Source organism: Mollisia scopiformis (assembly GCF_001500285.1).
Source record: "Mollisia scopiformis unplaced genomic scaffold LY89scaffold_4, whole genome shotgun sequence".
NCBI lineage: Eukaryota > Fungi > Ascomycota > Leotiomycetes > Helotiales > Mollisiaceae > Mollisia > Mollisia scopiformis.
This window is the reverse complement of record NW_017263584.1, coordinates 733,082-752,314: the sequence shown is the minus strand read 5'-3', so window position 1 is coordinate 752,314 and position 19,233 is coordinate 733,082. Positions and strand designations below refer to the sequence as shown.

Genomic DNA, 19,233 nt, shown 5'->3' with positions numbered 1-19,233 from the left:
GACTTGTGGAGGAAATACAATACATTAAATTGAGAACGGCTTAGCAGAGAAGTAAGTCCTCATATCAGCCCGCAAATTTATTATACTAATGAACCTCCAGGTTGTCGTTCCAAGAGAAAGAAGAAGAAAGAGAGACTTTGCAGGAGAGGATAGAAGTGAAAGACAATCGACAGTACAGACCAATGGATGACATAGAGTCAATGAGTACGACCGGCGTCTGGTGTTATTTGGATACCTTTTTGTAAAGCCTTGAGGATTGGGTATCACTTGTATAACTTCAATTCCAGACATTGGCCTGATTTGTACGTCGGTTCGTCATGTGAGATATTATATATCTAGGTACTTAGCGTGCCCTGCGATCGAAGCTTGATGTCAGAAATCCACTTGAACCCTGAGTGCAAGGAATGATTGAGTCCTCGAATAATGGCCTACCTAGCACGTTGATATGATGCACCTTATATCTGGCCGTCAACGCCCAGAGGCTCTTTTCATGCTCACTTGAGCGTTCAATTATCTTGACTCAAAGGGACTTGTCAGGCCCCACCAACGCCAAGCATTGCACAGACCTCTCAGCCTTACAGAAGTAAGCGCTTGCTGCTTGATGCGACACAACAGAAGTCTCAGCCCGCCTCACGAGAACGTTCATCCAATGCTTTCATTTCGGTAGCATCCTCAGCAGCTCTGAGCATGTCTGGCGTCTGCAAGGATCCTGGTTGATTGGAGATTTTGTCTCTGTGGGTGCGGCTGAGGCTTGGCATCCACAAGGGGGGAAGCAAACATCCTTTCGTTGAGCTCCTCCACGGTTTGAAGCAAACTTTTCCTAAGATGTCAAATGGTTGATAGTTAAGCTCGAATATACTCACTAAGCCCTTTCCCCATATATTCTACCCCAGATTCCTCCACATTTTCGCGCACGCACGAGCCTAAAACGGCGGTCTCCTTGTTTTCATCGCGGAGTCAACATGGCGAAGTACTGGTTTCCACAAGGTCGCAATAACGATAATGGCTGGCGTCTGGATATCGTCTCTCTCTTGGCTGTTATCGGAGAGTCTTCCATCGAGTCGCATAGTCAAGCACTCACTTCGTCCTGGACTTGCATCCTACCAAGAATCATCCCGGCACCACAGGTCCTGCTCAAGCCTTCGCGACCAACACGCATGCCAGTAACGAACGCTACTGTTGTGGGAGTTCGTAAGTAATTCACATATGTATGTATGGAACAGGAGCTAATTCTCGGGTCAGACAATGGGACTAGTGTACCGTCACTAAATTACTTCCCAAACATCATCCACCCTCTCGACGACCTCAAACAATTCGAATTCAAAGTCATCAGGATAAAACACAAGGGACAACCCGATGTAGGACAACAACTCCATATCTCGACCGAGAAACTCTCTTCCAGGAATGATTTCTCTACTTCTGCGAGCATGGATATTGGGATAATGGAAAGCGGGATGCCAAGTCCGCCAGACCGTCCGACGATTCGAAGGACGTTTACGAGAATGGTTACCATGCATGAGAAGGATAAGCCAAGAGTTCCACCCCAATTTTTCTCTCCGCTGAATGTTCTATCGGTGCTGTCGTTCGTCACAACGATTGGCCTCATTATATGGGCTGCTCTGATAAAGGATGGGACTGCTGTGGTTGCGCTTGGGACTATATCGTTGGTATCATCTGTTGTTGGGTATGCATCGTGGTAAGAGGCAACTTTCTCTTCTGTTCTATGCTGTCTTCTATGGTTTTCCTAATACCTGAAGAGTTTTCATAAGCGAACATTTCCTTGATAGACCCCCTTGTCAAAACTTCTGAAAGTGGCATGCTGACGTTGAGGTTTGTGGTCAGGTGGGAGCCAATCTTGATGAAGAGAAACTTCAAGTCCAAGGTCCCAGCTGGCGATGTTATTATCCGAACTAGAGAAGGTGCCTTCCTTCTCGTGGTTTGTGACGAAGATGTTGCTCGCGAGCTATACACCGGGACTGAGGAGTGTCAGTATTATGTTGGCACACAGTATGTTCAATTCCTTGCCGTCTTGCTGATTTGACTCTATGAGCGGCCTCCAAAGTTCTGGCATTTTACCCATGCTAATTCGCTGAATAGAACTTATCGTTTGTTGGTAGGACTTGGTACTGTAAGTCTTAAATTTCGCTGGGAAAATTTCAAGTCATCTCCAAATATCTGTCTCCTTTCGTCATTTAAATAACTTCTGCCGAACATCTACCTACATTGTCTAGAAAGTTATTCTAACGGTCCATATCTAGTTCTTACTCATGGTCTCCGTGGTTCTTCTTGGAAATTGTTCTTTTCCAATGCAAGCCGCAGTCGGTCAGTCTACCCTGCGAATCCAGCCCAACTCGCCAGTGGCATACTGACACTCACCTCATGGCACAGGTACATCATACATCATACTGAATGGTTCCTTCTGGGGCGCTTCACTCATTCCCAAAAAGAGGTTCTGGAATCTATCCAACTACGATTTCAAAGTAGTAACGCCGCCAGATGCAGTAGATGCGGACAAAGCCCAAGCCGAAACTCTCGAAGGACGAGCTTCGTTCACCAGAACGATGTGGTACGCCATCCGAGAAACTAAGAAGATCGGTTGGGTCAAAAGAAGCGGGGCAGCTCCTTCGACGCACGAATGGGAACTTTGGCTGAAGCTAGCGGAAGAAAACGCCGTTGCGGGCAAGAGGACGTGGAATGCTGTTGAGATGCGAGAGTCTATCGTTGGTCAAGCAGAGTCTTCCAATCCTAAGAGCCCGATTGGGAAGGATCTCGCTGAGCAGCATGTCCCTGCTCAAGTTATTGATGCTCCGCAGGCCAGATAGCTTGTGGGTTTGTTATGTTTCCGCATGATACCCTTGATTTGCTCTTTTGCATTGCGGGGCTGTTTAGCATTGGGAGTCAGTCTCTGGTATCATTAGAGCTTCGATATTAGGAGGACCTTTCGAGTCACCCTGTATCAAGATTGAGATTTACTAGAAGTTATGTATCACGTGTCCGCATATAAGCGAGACTGCTCAGGGGAAGCTCCTTTACCGGAGCTCTCTGCCTACTTGTGAAAGTTGCTTGCATTTATGGGAGTGAATGGAAATGCATCGTTTTACAGGTCACGGAATCAGCATAGTCTTCCCTGCTTCCATGCTGTTCACATCAAGTTATAGCATTCATTCATTATGTACTGCATTTGTCTCCCCATGTTTACACATCCGGTTTGTTCAGAGATTCGAGCGCCAGCCAGCAATTTTCCACGAAGACACATACAGTAACGCAGCAATCCAGTTATATCCTTATCTCCCGTATCCATAGACAGCCCACTTCCTAGCAAAACAGCAGACAGTTCATACTTGTACTCCTCACAATTATATTCAGTCGTCCGCCTCCATCTCCGAAGCCTTGCGCTTTCGGCTCTGACGTTCTCGGCTCTCGCGTTCTCGACTCTCACATTCTCGACTCTCACATTCTCGACTCTCACCTTCTCGGCTCTCACCTTCTCGCTCGTGTGCATCTGCTCGTTGTTTTCGTGCAATCCATGAAAAGTACCATGATGGCTCTTCATGCTTCACACGGCAGCCCATGTCCCACTCAATATGCTTGGCCTTGATGAGCTTGAAGGAATGATGCTTCGTGTACTCGATGTCCCAATCGCGGCTGTGGGGATTGTCAATGCAATCCAAGCATAAGCCGTCGAAATTCGACTGAGCAATGTTGATAGCTCTGGTAACCGTAGAGGCGCCAAAGTCTTCGGAACACAGCTCGCAATAGTCATTGGGCGGCTCGTACTCGAACTTTCTCATACCACTGAGGACGCGCTGGAGTGAGATGGAGTTCCTTCCGTGCAGAACCTCCTCCAATGGCCAGACGCCTGTCTTGTCTAACGCAGTTTCGTACGCAAAGAGACCTTCCTTTCTGCAGTCGCAGCTGGCGTTGAGGAACACTCTGTTGATGTAGAGCGCCTCGTGGAGCTTCATCTTTACACTGCCACGAGCTGCGTTGATGGCCCCTAATGCACGATCAGTTTCTGTGTCTACAGATGCAAGTGATGGAAATAAGACTCACCAATGATGCGTGGCTCAAGATGCAAGTGTCCGAAAGCCAGGGGGGTATCCTCATGAACATGTCCTGGAGTCTCATACACCAACTTCTTAGTCGCGTACGCGAAACCCTGAGCATGATTGAACTCTTGACACGGGTACATCAACTTTCTAAGCTCATCGAGGCTGAACTTCTTCATTTTCTTTCCACCTTTGTGCTCCATCCACTGTTCGAACCATTTGTTCAACTTCTCCAGCGGGAAGAAGTATCGACGGTGACACTCAATGAGGGCACGAAGCTCGCCAATGGGGATCTTGAGACTCTCATCATCCAGCTTGCCGTGGAAATAACGGAGCCACAGCTCGACAGCAATCGGGTTCGCGTTCTCGAGATCAACGATCTTTTGCTTGCACTCCGCGAAGTTACCAGCAGGGTCAAGCATCTTTTGAAAGTGATCAGAGCTCCTCATCAAAACTTCCCGTGAGACCTTAAAGGTGGCGAGAAGCTTGCCCCAGACGTTGTATCCGGTTGCGGAAGTGTATCTCTCATCTTTGGTCTCTTGGAATATTTGAATGGTGAGGTCAGACGGGTCTGCGAGGATGATTGCAGGTGTTGCGTTAATGGGCTCTTCTGTTTCGGGAGCGGGCTTGTTCTTCTCCGCGTTTCCGAAGATGGTTGCGAGGTAGATGGAACCCATGGTGATGGTTGGCGCCGGGTTGACACGTCGATTCTTCTTTCGTAGTTAGGGTGAGGGTTGTCGCGGTTGAGAGGTGGTAAGTGAGGAGGGAGGTGAGAAGTGGAGAGGGGGGTGAAGCGAGAAACTGGGCAGAAGTAGTGAGTCGCGTCCTAGTAAGCCAAACCTCAGGACTCGAAAGTGAACAACGCAGCACAGCACAGACTATCGTGTTCTTCTTCGGATATGGACTGGAGAGTCTTGTGGGAGACTGACAACTTGCTTAAATAGTATCTAGCAGTGTGTGGAGGCCCATTCTTGTTACTTCTGCTATGGTTCGACGCGTTTGATGCTGTGTTGTACTTGCGTTCAAAGAGTCTTGTTCTAACATGAGAAGATATGTCTCAAGCTGTTTTTCACAGCGTGTCGTGACTTTTGAATCTAGTACGTTGCCAGACCTAGAAGAAGTGTCCAGAGATCTGCTATATTTCTCAATGATGATAATTACACAAGCAGCGATGCTCCTACTTCTTTCTCTGCTTATTGATGGTACAAGGAATAATGCTATATCGGACATTCTGAGTGAATTCCCTCGTCGAAATCGATATTGCCTGCTTGTATCACTTTTCATCTGCTTCAAGTTAAGTGTGAGTGCTCACTCCTTTCTACCATATTTATCAACTTCTTATTAAGTGCTCACAATTATTGGAGCTTTTGAGTAGTTCTCGATTGTGAATGTAATTTATTCTTCATTCTATGCTTCACTTTGAGTCAATGTGCATGTTTTCGACAGCCTACCAAATCCCTTCGCTCGTTCTCTGGTTCTACATCCTCCATCTCCATCTCCATCTCCTCGTCTTCGTCTTCGTCTTCGTCTTCATCTTCATCTTCATCTTCATCTTCATCTTCATCTTCATCTTCATCTTCATCTTCATCTTCCACGATTCTCATCTGCCTTGGATCTTCATCGCAACCCTCTTCCTTCCTCGCTACATCATCTCTAGACAGACCAAATCCTTCTCTTTTCTCGATCCAATACTTCTCCACCTTTTCATTAGGATGGAATCGCTATGAATTGTTAGCTTCTAAGCCTCACTCAATATTCCATAGAGCGGACTTACTCTGTCGATAACCGAACGCAGCGCAGCTTGAAGCCTCTCCCTCCTTCTATGATTGTCCCAGAACTCTTGGCCTAGCTTTCCCCTCTCAGACTCGAACATTGAAAATGCATAGTAGACCCAAGCTGCCTCCATCATTGGTCGAGTTATAGTAGCTAAGCCCAATTGCTTCACTGTGTTGTCGACAGTCTTGCAAAACCAGATAAAGGTGAAGGTTTTGTTGTTCACCAACTCGGAGAGGGACTTTAGCTTTGGGACGATCTTCTTGCTGAATTGAGTATTCATGAAGCGCAAGAAGTCGGTATAGTAGGTCATCGGCTCGCCGTAGATGTCCCGGAAGGACTGGGAGAATGTGATGGCCTTGTACTTTGCGGGGTCGACTATCTCGAGATAGAATATTTCGATACTTTGCTGGCGGCAGGAAAGACCAGGTACGGGCGGGAAGCGCGCAATAATCGTAGAGAGGTCTGGTATTATAGTTGAAGACATTGTTGGTTGCGCTCTTGTTGTTTGGAGTTAAGGTTGTGGTGTAGTTGCAAGAGTTGGGAGTTTTGAAGGAAAGGAGAGCTTTTGAAGAAGTAAAGCGCTCTTAGCGTGGAAGCTTTCGAGGCAAGGCTGATGGCGCAAGTGTACAAGGTGAATCTTCCATATTTCCTAATTAATGCTATTGTCTTTTTCAAGTCTAGCGCCCAAAGTTTGCAGTGAATCTGTACGTCTTTTTCGCTAGTTTGCGCGGTCTTAGCTTTAGACTTCTATAAAACCACTTCTTTCCTTCTTCAACCCTCCAAAAATATCTCCACCTATTCTCAACATCGGCCCCAACCTCAAATCGAAAGTTTCATACCACAAAAGCTATACCCTCATCAATAATGTCAGACTTCGCGCTATCTTCAAGTCAGGCAAACGCTGAAATCTCCGCCTCTGATGCCACTACTGTCGATGGTCAGCTTGGCAAATATTCAGATGAAGACTTTACAGCCATTTTTGGCGACCCATAGAGCGGCACCGACTACGATAGCATGGCACCTGTCGAATTCGACGACATAGTTATCCCAAAACTTCAGAGTCTCTCCAAACTGGGCGGTCGGACATCTACGTTCCTCTCGTTCGCCAAGACAGTCGATAATACGGCCAAAATTCTAGGATTTCCTTTCAGGATTTGAGAAGTGATGGAAGCTTCCTGGGTATGGTACGCATTCAAAGCATTTGAGTGGGAAAAGGAAATTGTAGGTCAGAGTTTCTGGGACAACGACAATTTGAGGGGTCGACTTCAAGCTGCCTTGCGCCAGGAGATCAGAAACGTAAGCTCGATGAACTGACTGATTTGATGCTTGGAGACTAATGTTTCACTTAGCGGCTGCATCCTAACAAAGAAGTTGAGGCATACTGGGCTAAGAAAGATGCTGCTGCGAAGCTGGCATTGAAGGCTATTTTGGGCGGTGGGGATGAAGACGAGGCGATGAACGATGCAGGAGAGTCAGAAGCGCGAGGAGAGTTAGCGGCTACTATTGATCATATGCACGTTGATGCATGATCTTTGAGTGGATGGAGGACAATACAATGACCCAAGATTAGTATTCTATTGAATGAAGAATTCGATCCGCATTATTCGAGTCCTTTGACTTCTGAATAGTCATAAAAGTTGGAATACTAATCTTACAGAGTTTGTGGGACAATATACTTGGGCTAAGTACTAATTGGCAAATAAGACTTGAGGGATGTGGCTTGTCCAATCACTCGACGACTCTATCATGAATTCTACTAATTGTTTCAGATTATCTATTACAATGCAATATCAATGACACTTGATTAAAAGGACTGAATGACAATACTATTTTATAGTAAAGAAATACTCCCAAGCAAGAAGCGTTGATTATTTGTTGAATAACTCTTATTTTTCTGAAAATGACAGAAGTCTGAACTTTAATTTAAGAGCCTATTTGATGCGAGAGTAATTGAGCTTCTATTGTTGAAAGATATGAATAGATGAATACCTGAGTCTTGTTACGGCTTATGCACCCGCTTTCCTCGAGTGAAAGATCTTTTGAATACATGTTCCCTCAGCAAATTAATGCAATGAGCGGGTTGATCAATGGGATGGACCAGTTATACTTTCTACTTCTGAGAAATTTTCGTAGACACACGATCAAAGAGTTGTTCTATGCGCTTCATAAGAATATCAATTCGATAGCTAAATCTCTACAGCTTATCCAAAAAATTTCAAGTGTTCCGACAAAACTTTTGGTGTCCTATTCGTACTCGCTCTGGAAGGGACACCATTATCTATATCATGTCCAACGCTGTCGAAGGACTTCATCTCTGCAAGTTCTATGAAATCGAGTATTTGAAGTCATTTTCAAAGCCGTTGTGCCTTTCATGTATCTAATACTACAAATGTAGTGTCTAGCTACGGATGAGATGTGGATACTACTAGACATGTGATCACTTCGTCAAAATGATCGTGAAATTGAGAAGACTTATACATTTTGAACTGCTTGATATTAGTGCTTGCTCTTATTGCCTATCCTCATCTAATCATGTTTCTAGTATTGAAGTCACTACTTCTGTCCGATACTAGTCGCTTCTCCTCATTGTCTGTCCCTAAATCACTAGCTTATCACTTCTAAAACTATTGTTATGAACTCTGTTTAACCTTGCTTTGGTGGCTGCTTAGTTATTGTCTCCGATGTCTACAAGGTGAATTTGTTTTGCAATTCCTTTAGCGCTAGCTTCCTGGAATTCCACAGCCTTCTGCCATACCAGGCTTAAGCCATATTCGCAACCTCGCGAACTTCTCCATCTTTCCACCTCTCCACCCTCTTCTTCACTTTCCAACCAACTTGTCCAACGACACCGCAACACACAACAACGCGACATGGCATCTACGAAAGCAAGTACTCCTCAAGGCCTTCTAATCAAGAAGACTTTAGCTAATACTTGCGATCCTTTAGGGCCTAGTCAACATTGTGATTGACGAGAATGGAGATCTGATCCTTAGTCTCTACCAAATCCTTAGAAAAGAAGACGAAAACGAGAAGTTCATCGGCGCAGATGGCAAGAAGATGCGGGGTACTGTCGTTGCGTCTATGAAAGTCAACCGTCAAGTCCTCATTGACAACTCTCAAGTCTTTAAGGCCATGATGAGCAGCGATGGTCACTGGAAGGAAACCTACGCCAGCACGATCGACATGGAAGTCGACAACATCCCAAGCGTCGAGGTTGTACTCAGAGCTCTTCACGGTACCATGAAGGAGGAGCTGTACGGTGCGAGCGTCTCATTTCCTGACGTTTGGGAGATCATTCAGTTCTGTAGCTATCGCCAAATCGAGGTCTTGAAGCTGAAAGGCTGGTTTGCGAAGTGGCTGGAGAACGCTCTGAAGGTCAAGCTGGATCATGACGATTTGAAGATGTTGCTTTTCCCATGCTACACTTTCGACCACGCCAAAGGCTTTGCTTCCATGACGAAGACGCTGGCTTACAACTCGGCTGAACACACGACGGAGTACAACCCTACTGATTATCGTCATCTTCATCTTGATGGCAACGCAATTGGTATGTATTGTAGGAGTGCTAGATCCTTAAATTATCCAGAGCGCTAACTGAGTTTCAGGAGGACTCAATGGTGCTCGAGGCAGTATGAGAGGAAAGTTACTTCGAGGTCTCTTCGACCCTGTCGCTGCCTTCCTCGAGGCAAAATGTGACTGCAAGGCGAACGCACTCTTTGCTTACCACATCGGTTTGAGCAAGACCGGCATCTGGCCCATCCACGACCATCACAAGAAGTCCGTGCAGGATATTCTGGATAGTCCTGGTATGATTAACTTCCAGTGCACGATTCCCGATGGTGCTTGTTCTAGTTGTCGATCGAGGCTGTCTTCTACTAAAGTAACCGAGCTCCGTCGCAAGATCCTCAATGATTTCCATGGTCTTTGCCTAGACTGTATGACAATGACGAAGACGGGCGATATTGACTCCGACTACTGGGATCATGATCGTATGCACGAGTGGGATGCAGGTTGCCGGATCCAACATAGTCAGCCTACCTGGTATTTCTCATACATGGGCAGAAAAACCGACATGAAGAATCACCAGAAGGCAATGAAGAGGGCGAAGTAGTAGTGAGCTGATGGGGTCAGATTTGCATCGCCGGCGTATGGGGTTGAGATTTTGAAACTTGTGGATTTGGATTGGGAAAGTACATGGCCAATTGGCAGGAAATGTGCATAAAATCGAATGCCAGTACACACGAAAGAATAAATGCATGTGCAGAAACTGAAGATTAAAAAGCTGTGGGTGATGTTTACATTACTTACTCGGTCGTACAGGAAACACAATGTGATTATCTACCTTGGCCGTTGCTTCCTTTGACTCCTAGAATGCTCTCCCATTCCACTCTCAACTTCTCCATTTCAGACCAGCACTTGGCTCCCGTGATCTCGAAATCTTCCCTAGATTCTTTGGTTGCGTCTGCTGTGCTCCTCTTTCTCCCTTTCCGCTTCTCTGCATCGATCTCTCCTATCTCACCATTCCATCCCCAGCCCGGCACTTCTGTCTTCATCACCCTCTCTTCTCCACCAGTGTCTGTGGCAGATCCCCATTTGTGTTTTGCTAGACCATGCCCATCCATGTCATCCAAAGCATCGGGATCGGTGAGGGCAATCCAAGCAGGTGCCACAGCAGCCTTATAAGGATCAATAGGATGCCAAGGACTTCCTATCCACCTTACAAAGTAGAAGACTAGTTTGTAGATAAAAACAAGGAAACCGGGAAGGGGCATGATATCAGATGCAAAGATTCCAGGATGCGTTAGATACATCTTAGGCCGGACCAATGATATTTTTGGGATTGCCTGATTCTCCTTGGATGCTGTTGTAGTATTTGAGGGGTCAAAGTATGGAGCCGAAATTCGCTGAACAGATGGCAATTCGGAAGTCAAAGAGATGTAGTCTATGAGGCGTTTCGAACTCTCATAAGGATGCGTGCTCTTCAGACCTTGTATGTCGTCCAAGGAAAATTGTTCTTCTAATGACTCGACACTGGACACCCAAACAATCTTGCCTCCTGAGGTTGATGCAGATGAAGCTGGCCGAGAAAGAAGTGGCATAAGCTCATGGGCAAGTATATAATGGCCGAAAACATTAGAACAAAACACTGAGCTCAGAGGAGGCTCCACAACCTTCTGTTGATTGTCGAGTAAAGGCTGAGTATCCTCACTTACTGAGGACTCGGAGTTCGAAGACAGCTGCGATTTTACCACAGCTCCGATATCCGCAAGCTTGTATGTTGGCCAAGTTACTGCTTCAATGGTGTCGAAGAGCACAGTCTTGATAGCAAGTGGCCAATCAAGCCCTCTCCAGCCTTCCTTCCAACCACCAATTCCAGCAGTCAATATGACAGCATCAAGTCTCGGTATGCGTAGTCCACTCAGGCCCCAGCCCCACGCTCTTTGAGCACCGATTGACCCCGGCTTCTGACTCAAAGCCCATGTATCTTGCTGGATGTCTTTCGAGTAGCTTTGTGTTCCTGGTGACCCGTGAGGTAGCTTGAGGCCATCCATCGTCGTGGCGTCTGGACTTCCAACGGTACCATTGACTAGCTTGTCTGCCAATGCATACACGCTTTTGAGGTTACAGAGGTCGGCTTCGACACCTACAAGGTGTACACGCTGCACTGTGTCTTCCCATTTGTACTCGGCGCCTTGTTCCTCCATCTTCGCTCGTTGCTTGGCGGCATATGGAGAGTAATCGGCTTGTTTCCTAAGATGTGCGCGGAGTCTTGAGATCGTGAAGCGTGTTTTCATGGGTGAACGTGTGCAGAGGATGAGAATTAGATGCTTCTTGGGAGAAGTACCTGGAGTTGTGATAAACTCGTCGATCATGCGAGCAGCAATTGAATAGCCTAGACCACTGGCAATGGGTTAGCGAAGTGTTTGAAGCAATATGGACGCTCGAGTCATCTGCATTCATGCACAAATGGTTGCAATTGCAGATTCAGAGGATGCTAGTTCTCGAGCTTTACACTGCTGTAATAAGGAATAATCATACCTATTTGCACCTGTTATTAAAGCAAACAGCTGGCTGTCGCTGGTCTCCCATGGCGGTAGTCCCATACTCTCGAATTGCGAATATCGAAGAGGGATGCAGCCTGCTTGCGATGGAGATGAAGAAGTAATCGCGATTCCACAGGATCGGGCCTTCTATTAAGATTTCACCTGGGGTGCATTAGCGAGTCGGCTCTTTCCGAGTCAGGGGTCCGTAATACGAGGAACCAACCAACGCAACCCCTCATGTAGGAGCTCTTATCGAGAATTTGAGGCAGGCTTCACAGAATTATACAATGCTTCCGCCAAACCATTCATTACTTAACCGCATATATAGAAACGTGCTATTTGAAAATGAGAATGTGTGCACAGACAGAATTTGTTTGAAGTCCTTCAGCAACAGGATACTTTGAATCAGAGAGAAATTATGCATTTGAAGCGGCATAATATCTCTTCTCTTCAAGCTACGGTAAGAAATCCCGAAGGACAAGAAATGAACATAAGATTAGGAGGTACACTGTAATCACAACATACTCTCAGGAACAGCGGGAGCCATTGATAGAGCATAGCGACAGGAAGAAACAAATGGTATTGGTATTGTCCCAAACGCCGGCGCTGAAATCAGTGTGCTCTCCTTGCGAATCTTTATATCTAGACGTCTTTGCGCTCCTCATCCTCACTATCTTCATCATCCTCTTCTTCCCTTGCTTCTTCACTCTTCCTCCTTCTCATTTGGCCCCTCTCTCTCATTGCCCCTCTTATCTTCATGCTAACCTCTTCAAAACCATCCTTAGAGTCTAGAGTGCTAAAGCTCTTCAATGGAAAGCCCGAGGAGCCAACAGCACCACCGCTACTACTGCTGCGACTTCGACTTCTAGAAGATGGTCGCGTTGCAAACAAGGCGATGTTTCCCAGATTCTTAAATGACTCGTTCCGAGGGAGGCCACCATGCATACTGGAGCCTCCGCCAATAGACGCATCTGTGACACTTCTTTGAAATCGCGGCGGAGTCTCTACATCGGAGATTCCAGAATGGCTGCTGTCTCTGCGATGGAAGCCTCTGGTTGTGGGTGAGATAGGGCTGCCTGAATCGTCGCCACGGAAAGGATCGGCCACGATTCTCGCAGCATCGAAGTCCGGAAACATTTCTGGGCCTAAGGTGTTGATAACGTCGGTCACTTCAGCACTCAGAAGCTTTCTCCGTTCCCGAAGTTTATGAATGGTGTTGCTTGACTGAGGATTTAAAGACAAGACGAGGGGTCGTAACGACTTGACAATATCCATACCGACTTCACCGAAGCGAAGCGCTGCGAACGTGATTGCAGGGAAGAAAATATAGCCAAAGATCACCACAGCCCAGAGAGGCACCCAATCGGGTACATAGCCTTGAACTCGGTTGCGATATGTCCAGTAGGTGAGCAGGATGGTGTAGAAGTTGTAGAGAATAGGCGCGAATGCAAGAGCCACAAGCAGCTTCCAAGTGGCCATAACATCACGACCTTGGAGCTTGACAGTAGACGCAGCGAGTGCTTCGCGGGATTTCTTGATGCTGATGATTTTTGAGGCGACGAAGACCGGCGCGAAGAGAACGAGGCCAGGAATCACACCAACTGAAAGAAGGGATATCTTCCCCAGACGATAGAAGAGAAGAAAGATGACTTTCGGGATGGAAAACTTCGCGTACTCGACTTGGTGGTCCCGAATGTTCATGTACCGCAGTTCTTTGTTGTAATCCGTTACCGATTTCTTTAGCGACACAATTCTAGGATCATCTTTGTAATGTGTGTATCCTTTGACAAGCCTTCGGTTCAATTCAACAACCATAGGCAGAGGTAGCTTCTTGCCTGTAGGGTTGTAAAGTCTTCGAGCAGCTTGAATGAGCATGAGAGTATCGTAATCAGGACTGGTGACCGTGACGGCAACAAGGGCTTGGTAGACAGTGTCAAGTAATTGGCTCACAGCCTCTCTTCGTTCCCCACCCTTGTAAAGCTCAACAAGCTCTTTTGGCACCTCAACTGGGTTTCCAAATTCCACGACAGCTCGGGAGCGAAACTTATGGGCGTGGAAATAGTTCATTCCGCAAGGCACAATCTTCAATCCGCTATCTGGATTCGCTGCCAGTGCACCGAGAGCCATGATAGCTACGCCGGCCTTCAGAGGTAATAGCTCTGTTCGATCGTGACTACCACCTTCAGGAAAGATACCAACTGCTCCTCCAGCGCTGAGACGATCAAATACAGCGTCATACACTTGTGTTTGATCGACCTTTGGAGCGAGCTTGTATTTGGAACCTTCAAATCCATCTTGTGTTCTTTTGACATTTTGGTCCATAAGTCTGCCGTTGTCGTCGACATCATTTCTTCCAGTCAATTGTCTCATGGCAGCTGCGCCTTTGAATGGTTTCTTCAGCCTCAGCTCTTCGGCACTAATGACTTCTGCAATCTCAGAGTTCGCAGCGGTTCCGTTGACGCTGGGTAACACAAGCAGTCCTCCGATTTGTACTTCGGACGAATCGAACTTGGTGCCTATTCCACGGACGAGAAGAGGATCAGAAATTGGGTCTGGCAGATAAACGGTACCAGATCCTGGCTTCACCATGTCAAGAGCTCTTCCAACAGGCACAGCACCCACTTTCCGTGCGAACCATCCTATCAACCATCTGTTCATCGATTTCGCGGCAATGAGGAAAGCAGCTCGTCGGTGGCATTCGGTACGGAGTGTTCGCATTAAGATGAGGGGATCGACGAACTGGAATTAGCATATTTTAGTGGAATACAGATGGTGGGCATAAGGATGTTACCTACCTGGTTGGCATGAGGTGCAGCCACAAAGATCAAGGGACCTCTTCTAGGAACCTTCCATGATCCGCGAGGGTGTACTTCTCGGAAGAAAAGATCCACCAGTATAGAAAAAGTCCACAGGAATACATCGTAAACCCAATTTGTCATGGGATTTTGTTCTTTGTGCTTGGTGATATGAGGCACATGCTCGTGGATCTCGTCCTTCGCCATGTTCAGATATGTCGCAGGAGAGAAGGGAGGGTGGCACGACGAAATAATTTATCTGAGGGACAGGGCGATCGGAAGTTGCTCTGACGTCCTAAAATGCTAGGGAGAACTCGGCTTCTAGGCCTCTCCAACCTGCAGCTCAACAAGTTTGCTTCGGAAAATGGTGTGCTTCGACGACAATACGGCGGATTCTCGGAAGATTCGGGGAGGAGATTGTTGGTTCTGAGGCTGGAATATAAATATCATGTCTTGCGCCCTTTGATACAAAAAGTTGGTTTATCCGCAAAGAAGTGTTGCATAAGAAGAGTCAGTGCCTGGACATAGCTTGGAACTTGGCACTAGGCGCGTATTCTTGCTCCTGGGTCACTCGACCCCGCTGCTCGCTTCGTTGACGCGATAAGCGCCACATCATGAACCACATCTTTATAGCTTCATTATTACTCCTTTAGGCTCTAATCTAATCGTTCACATTAACCAAAGTATAAGTTGTCACTGTCTCCAGTCTCTCATTCCTTAGAGCATATCTTAGGAGCTCCTCCCATTGTATCTTAGATGCTCAGATGAATCCGTCACTCCTTAAGACCGCTTTCTGTGCCAGCCATCCATCTATCTATCCAACATAAGCGAACCTCTCGCCTACCTAAATATCAAAAATAAACAGAGAAAGCCAAAAGATAAGTAAAGCAAAAAAGACCAGAAGTCAGGCGGACGAGGTTGATGTGCCATTCAAGCTCTCGATATAGTCAGAAGAGTGATGAGCTCTTCCGTGCCAATGTAAGCCCCCCATAGAACGAACCGTCAATTTCTAAGCACATATTCATACGCCCCCCCTGAGATCGGTCGATGCACGAAAGACATCTACGTTGTGCTAGATATTCTATGTAACAAAGACTCAATTGTATTGTTAGGTAGGATTTCCCACAGCAGGTTAACTCGCTAAACGTATGAACCATGGAGACATGTAGCCAAAATATGCTTATTTTTAATTATAAGCTATCTGTGGGGATTTATCGCGAGTGCTCTAATGCCATTCACCTTCACTCAACACACGTCATTCCTTTCAAGGGTGTAAATATCTATTGTCAAAGACTTGCATATATATATGACCTTGAAGCCGAAGCGTCAATATTCGACATCAAAACAAAGATCCACCACCAATCCAAGTACGATGCCATAAAATCCCACAATCCACCATCAAATGTCCTATTTCCCGTTCTCTAACTTAACGATCTAGCCTTGCATCTCACAAAACTACTTCCAATTTCTCGTCAAGCTAATATGACTCTAGACTCTACTTCTTCTCATCAACTACCTCCTTCTCCATATCATTTACCTTCTTCGCCTCCTCCCTCCTCATAACCTTCTCCCTCCTCTCATCCCTCCACTTCTGCCCAAAGAACCACGACAGCACCAACATCGGACTCATAACCAGCGTAATGCCCGCGAACATCGCAAACGAGGGTCCAGCTCCGATAGCATCAATCACAACCTGCACGATCGCAACACCAAAGGCACCCACAGAGCAGCGCACCAGATTGTTGACCGCAGTAACAGATGCGGACATGCCCGGGTACAGATCAACGATATATGCGCTATTGACAGTGAACGTCGCCGTAGCTGTGAAGGCGATGATATATTGCAGAATAAGCGGGATAGCGATCTGGTTGAGCTCGAGAGAGAAACCATATAAGGCCGTGGAGACGATGAAGAGGAGGATGATCCACCACATTTGTGGCAACCGAGCCTTCTCGAGCGGGAAGTCGAGCAGGTCCTTCTTGTTCAGTTTGGTAGATTCGGGAATCCCTTTTTCGGCTTTGTATACTCTTTCCATCTTTCGGTAATCTCTATCCATGATTTTGCCCATAATGATAGAACCTGATACCGTGCCCGCACCATTGGGAAGGAAGGCGAGGCCAACTTGCAAATCATTGAGCTTGAATGTAGCTTGGAATAAAGCGGTTGTGCTGGATGTAACCATGCTCCAGACAGTGTACACGATAGAGCCGAAGAGGAGAGTCAAGATGACATCCTTCTCCTTGAGCAGCTTCAGAGGATCAGTGATACTTTTGATTGTAAACTTCTTCTTTGGTGTACGATCCCTCTCCAAAAGCTCATCTGAAGAGGGAGAAAATGAGTATATCAGAGGACGGTGGACGCCTTCTAATCGTATTGTGCCATTTCCAGCAATCGCTCGTTGAGTTTCGGGAAGGATGAGGAGGATGAGGAGAAGCGTCAGACCGCCTAGACCAAACAGGAACCAGAAAATGGCGTGGAATCCGAGATACTGTGAGATGATGCCGCCAAAGACGGGACCGATTGATTGACCCATCATGCGAACTGAAACGTTAGCAGACATCATGTATAGTTCTAGAGCAACTTACTGCCTCCAAAAACACCAATGAGTCCACCTCGTTCTTGAGCAGTAGTGATGTCTCCAATGACACCAGCACCTAGCGAAAAGTTAGCAAAGCAATGACCTCGCGTTGTTAAGGTGAGCCTACCAACAGAGATCGTGGCAGCACTACCAGCAGCTTGAATGCCACGGAAGATCATCAATGAGGCAAAATCATTGGAGAAAGCAAGACCAAAACATGCGACGAGGTATACGGCAAATGTGCCTGTCGGGGTTAGTGAGCTCCATGGGCCAAATCAAAGCTTCTCACCAATGAAAGTAATACGTCGTCCTTTGGTATCAGACAGAGGCCCCCAAAATGATGGTGCAAGACCTTGAACGATCATGTATACTGTCACTGTTAAACTGACTGTTGCTAAGCTGACATTGAGATCCTGTGGTGAATTAGGACGGTACATAAGTAATGTGAAAGTGGGCGATGCCTACTCTCGATATTTGTCCTAGAGCCGGAAAGTAGATATTGGATGACAACGGCGAGAATAGACCAGCCAAGGATACAATGTAGACCAGCTGCTTTTTCTTGCCAAGTGTAAAGATATGATACGGGGGATCTGGTAGACTTTTGTCCAAAGTATAGGTACTGGATGCTGAAGACGATATTTTTTCCGTGGGCGTTCTTGGCTCCCCATCATACAGTTCATCCTCGTCATTATATCTCTGCGGACTTGATCGGCTGTTCCGGGGACTTTCAAAATGTTGGAAGTCAGCAAAGACCTGCATGCTGTGCCTGTTGTAGTTTCCAGTCATCTTTCCAGGACTCGTGAACCTTCTCGCTGCTTGTGTACGAGACACGTCACGAGTTGGTTGATTCCAATGAACTCGAGGGTTGTTCGTCAACGTCGAGAGGGTATCCTCATTCTGAGAAGGAGGGGACCGAGAAGAAGACATGATCGCCAGTGGTTCCGAGATCGGTAGAGTAGAAAGTGATTAGAATGAGTTCACAGATCCTGCTGTGTTCGAAGCTTTCGTCAATGACCGAGAGTAATGGGTACGTTATAACAATAGAATAGGTACTCGAAATAGGACGGAAGATAATGGGTACTTGCGACGCCGAAACATCTTTCTGCGTCTATCAACAGCGAAGATCAGCGATGTGGAGACACAAGACACTTGAGAAGAGTAGTCCACGTTGGTCATGTAGAAGGAGGATGACATTCCAACAAGAAGACAGGAAAGTAGGACCCGCACGATTGACTATCGAGGTGTCTGAAAACCCAGTTCACCTCCAAGAATACTCTATGGACAATTTGGGCCTTGCCCAGCAATGTCCTGACCGCATCTGGATCTTTCAAGCATAAGTGCCCCAATAGGATGAACTTAATGACATGTAGTGGACCAGTAAACTGAAGATGTTGAGAGAATGAGGATCCTTGCCTCTTGTTCAAAGCAGAGATGCGAGAAGGAGTTCTTTTCGCTTGGCAGGAGAATTTTAACCGCTCGGGAGAGCGTCGTCGCAGATCCCGCTGGCAGAGTGACCTTGTTGTTCAAGCTACTCGATATAGGATTGGCTGCATGAGGAGGAAGAGAACTCATCAGAGCCCGGGCTCCATCGGGAAAATAGACGTTGATGGTGATAAGAATAAGAACGTGAAGCTGCCAAGAAGCGAATGTACATGCTCGCGTTTCCTAGTGACACTCTAACTATCTTTTAATGGTGGAACGGCGCATAGACCCGCGAAGTGTCCAGGAGTGCCCAGACATTCATCACTCCGGGTGGTTTGAGGCTTAGTTCTAGTGCGTCCGGTATTGAGATAGCGCTTGAAACAGATACCGAAATCTTATCGAGACATCAGATTGTAGGATAGAATGTCACCGGCGACATCTGCCAAGCGGTTATATGAAGACCGAACCTGCCAAGTAATACTATTACCGGACTTTGACGACCAAGGTGCAGTAACAGACGCAGGCTCAGATAGTCCTCGGAAGAGCACACAGGCAACTGAAGAGGAAAT

At 46.7% G+C, this 19,233-nt stretch overlaps 8 protein-coding genes across 8 annotated transcripts; 3 read left to right on the top strand and 5 right to left on the bottom strand.

Annotated features, from left to right (window-relative positions):
- Nucleotides 1-962: 962 nt before the first annotated feature.
- LY89DRAFT_576597 (uncharacterized protein) lies at nucleotides 963-2,822 on the top strand (the record flags this gene model as incomplete). The annotated part of the gene is made up of 6 exons (XM_018208845.1): nucleotides 963-1,191; nucleotides 1,243-1,696; nucleotides 1,843-2,007; nucleotides 2,098-2,128; nucleotides 2,259-2,322; nucleotides 2,389-2,822. 6 exons carry the CDS (start codon nucleotides 963-965, stop codon nucleotides 2,820-2,822), a joined length of 1,377 nt encoding a protein of 458 aa, XP_018076145.1.
- A 669-nt stretch (nucleotides 2,823-3,491) lies between these two features.
- Nucleotides 3,492-4,531, bottom strand: LY89DRAFT_608287 (uncharacterized protein; the record flags this gene model as incomplete). Its single annotated transcript, XM_018210493.1, has 2 exons — nucleotides 4,054-4,531; nucleotides 3,492-3,997 (listed from the first exon to the last, which is right to left on the bottom strand). Coding segments are annotated over exons 1-2 (951 nt in total), but the record flags the coding sequence as incomplete, so codon positions are not given.
- Nucleotides 4,532-5,473: 942 nt separating this feature from the next.
- LY89DRAFT_664955 (uncharacterized protein) lies at nucleotides 5,474-6,309 on the bottom strand (the record flags this gene model as incomplete). The annotated part of the gene is made up of 2 exons (XM_018212815.1): nucleotides 5,474-5,770; nucleotides 5,824-6,309. The coding sequence occupies 2 exons, from the start codon at nucleotides 6,307-6,309 to the stop codon at nucleotides 5,474-5,476; spliced, it is 783 nt and encodes a 260-aa protein (XP_018076143.1).
- Nucleotides 6,310-6,689: 380 nt separating this feature from the next.
- On the top strand, nucleotides 6,690-7,354 carry LY89DRAFT_664954 (uncharacterized protein; the record flags this gene model as incomplete). Its single annotated transcript, XM_018212814.1, has 3 exons — nucleotides 6,690-6,762; nucleotides 7,051-7,121; nucleotides 7,175-7,354. 3 exons carry the CDS (start codon nucleotides 6,690-6,692, stop codon nucleotides 7,352-7,354), a joined length of 324 nt encoding a protein of 107 aa, XP_018076142.1.
- Nucleotides 7,355-8,637: 1,283 nt separating this feature from the next.
- On the top strand, nucleotides 8,638-9,936 carry LY89DRAFT_637739 (uncharacterized protein; the record flags this gene model as incomplete). The annotated part of the gene is made up of 2 exons (XM_018211544.1): nucleotides 8,638-9,372; nucleotides 9,431-9,936. Exons 1-2 carry the CDS (start codon nucleotides 8,883-8,885, stop codon nucleotides 9,934-9,936), a joined length of 996 nt encoding a protein of 331 aa, XP_018076141.1. The 5' UTR covers nucleotides 8,638-8,882.
- Nucleotides 9,937-10,031: 95 nt separating this feature from the next.
- LY89DRAFT_608282 (uncharacterized protein) lies at nucleotides 10,032-11,971 on the bottom strand. The gene is made up of 2 exons (XM_018210492.1): nucleotides 11,865-11,971; nucleotides 10,032-11,726 (listed from the first exon to the last, which is right to left on the bottom strand). The coding sequence occupies exons 1-2, from the start codon at nucleotides 11,927-11,929 to the stop codon at nucleotides 10,160-10,162; spliced, it is 1,632 nt and encodes a 543-aa protein (XP_018076140.1). The 5' UTR covers nucleotides 11,930-11,971; the 3' UTR covers nucleotides 10,032-10,159.
- Nucleotides 11,972-12,163: 192 nt separating this feature from the next.
- Nucleotides 12,164-15,181, bottom strand: LY89DRAFT_681186 (uncharacterized protein). The gene is made up of 2 exons (XM_018214225.1): nucleotides 14,665-15,181; nucleotides 12,164-14,608 (listed from the first exon to the last, which is right to left on the bottom strand). Exons 1-2 carry the CDS (start codon nucleotides 14,869-14,871, stop codon nucleotides 12,512-12,514), a joined length of 2,304 nt encoding a protein of 767 aa, XP_018076139.1. The 5' UTR covers nucleotides 14,872-15,181; the 3' UTR covers nucleotides 12,164-12,511.
- Nucleotides 15,182-16,018: 837 nt separating this feature from the next.
- LY89DRAFT_681185 (MFS general substrate transporter) lies at nucleotides 16,019-18,147 on the bottom strand. Its single transcript, XM_018214224.1, has 5 exons — nucleotides 17,708-18,147; nucleotides 17,532-17,655; nucleotides 17,370-17,486; nucleotides 17,250-17,318; nucleotides 16,019-17,205 (listed from the first exon to the last, which is right to left on the bottom strand). The coding sequence occupies exons 1-5, from the start codon at nucleotides 18,026-18,028 to the stop codon at nucleotides 16,160-16,162; spliced, it is 1,677 nt and encodes a 558-aa protein (XP_018076138.1). The 5' UTR covers nucleotides 18,029-18,147; the 3' UTR covers nucleotides 16,019-16,159.
- Between the last annotated feature and the right edge of the window lie 1,086 nt (nucleotides 18,148-19,233).

Bases quoted from the DNA above. Each gene is read 5' to 3' on its own strand.
- LY89DRAFT_608282 (XM_018210492.1), bottom strand. From the start codon at position 11,929: ATGGGACTACCGCCATGGGAGACCAGCGACAGCCAGCTGTTTGCTTTA. The intron at 11,727-11,864 runs GTATGATTATTC...ACCCATTGCCAG, and splicing joins TTAATAACAGGTGCAAATAG to TGGTCTAGGCTATTCAATTG.
- LY89DRAFT_681186 (XM_018214225.1), bottom strand. From the start codon at position 14,871: ATGGCGAAGGACGAGATCCACGAGCATGTGCCTCATATCACCAAGCAC. The intron at 14,609-14,664 runs GTAGGTAACATC...TGCTAATTCCAG, and splicing joins CTGCACCTCATGCCAACCAG to TTCGTCGATCCCCTCATCTT.
- LY89DRAFT_681185 (XM_018214224.1), bottom strand. From the start codon at position 18,028: ATGACTGGAAACTACAACAGGCACAGCATGCAGGTCTTTGCTGACTTC. The intron at 17,656-17,707 runs GTAGGCATCGCC...AATTCACCACAG, and splicing joins CTCTAGGACAAATATCGAGA to GATCTCAATGTCAGCTTAGC. The intron at 17,487-17,531 runs GTGAGAAGCTTT...TAACCCCGACAG, and splicing joins ACGACGTATTACTTTCATTG to GCACATTTGCCGTATACCTC.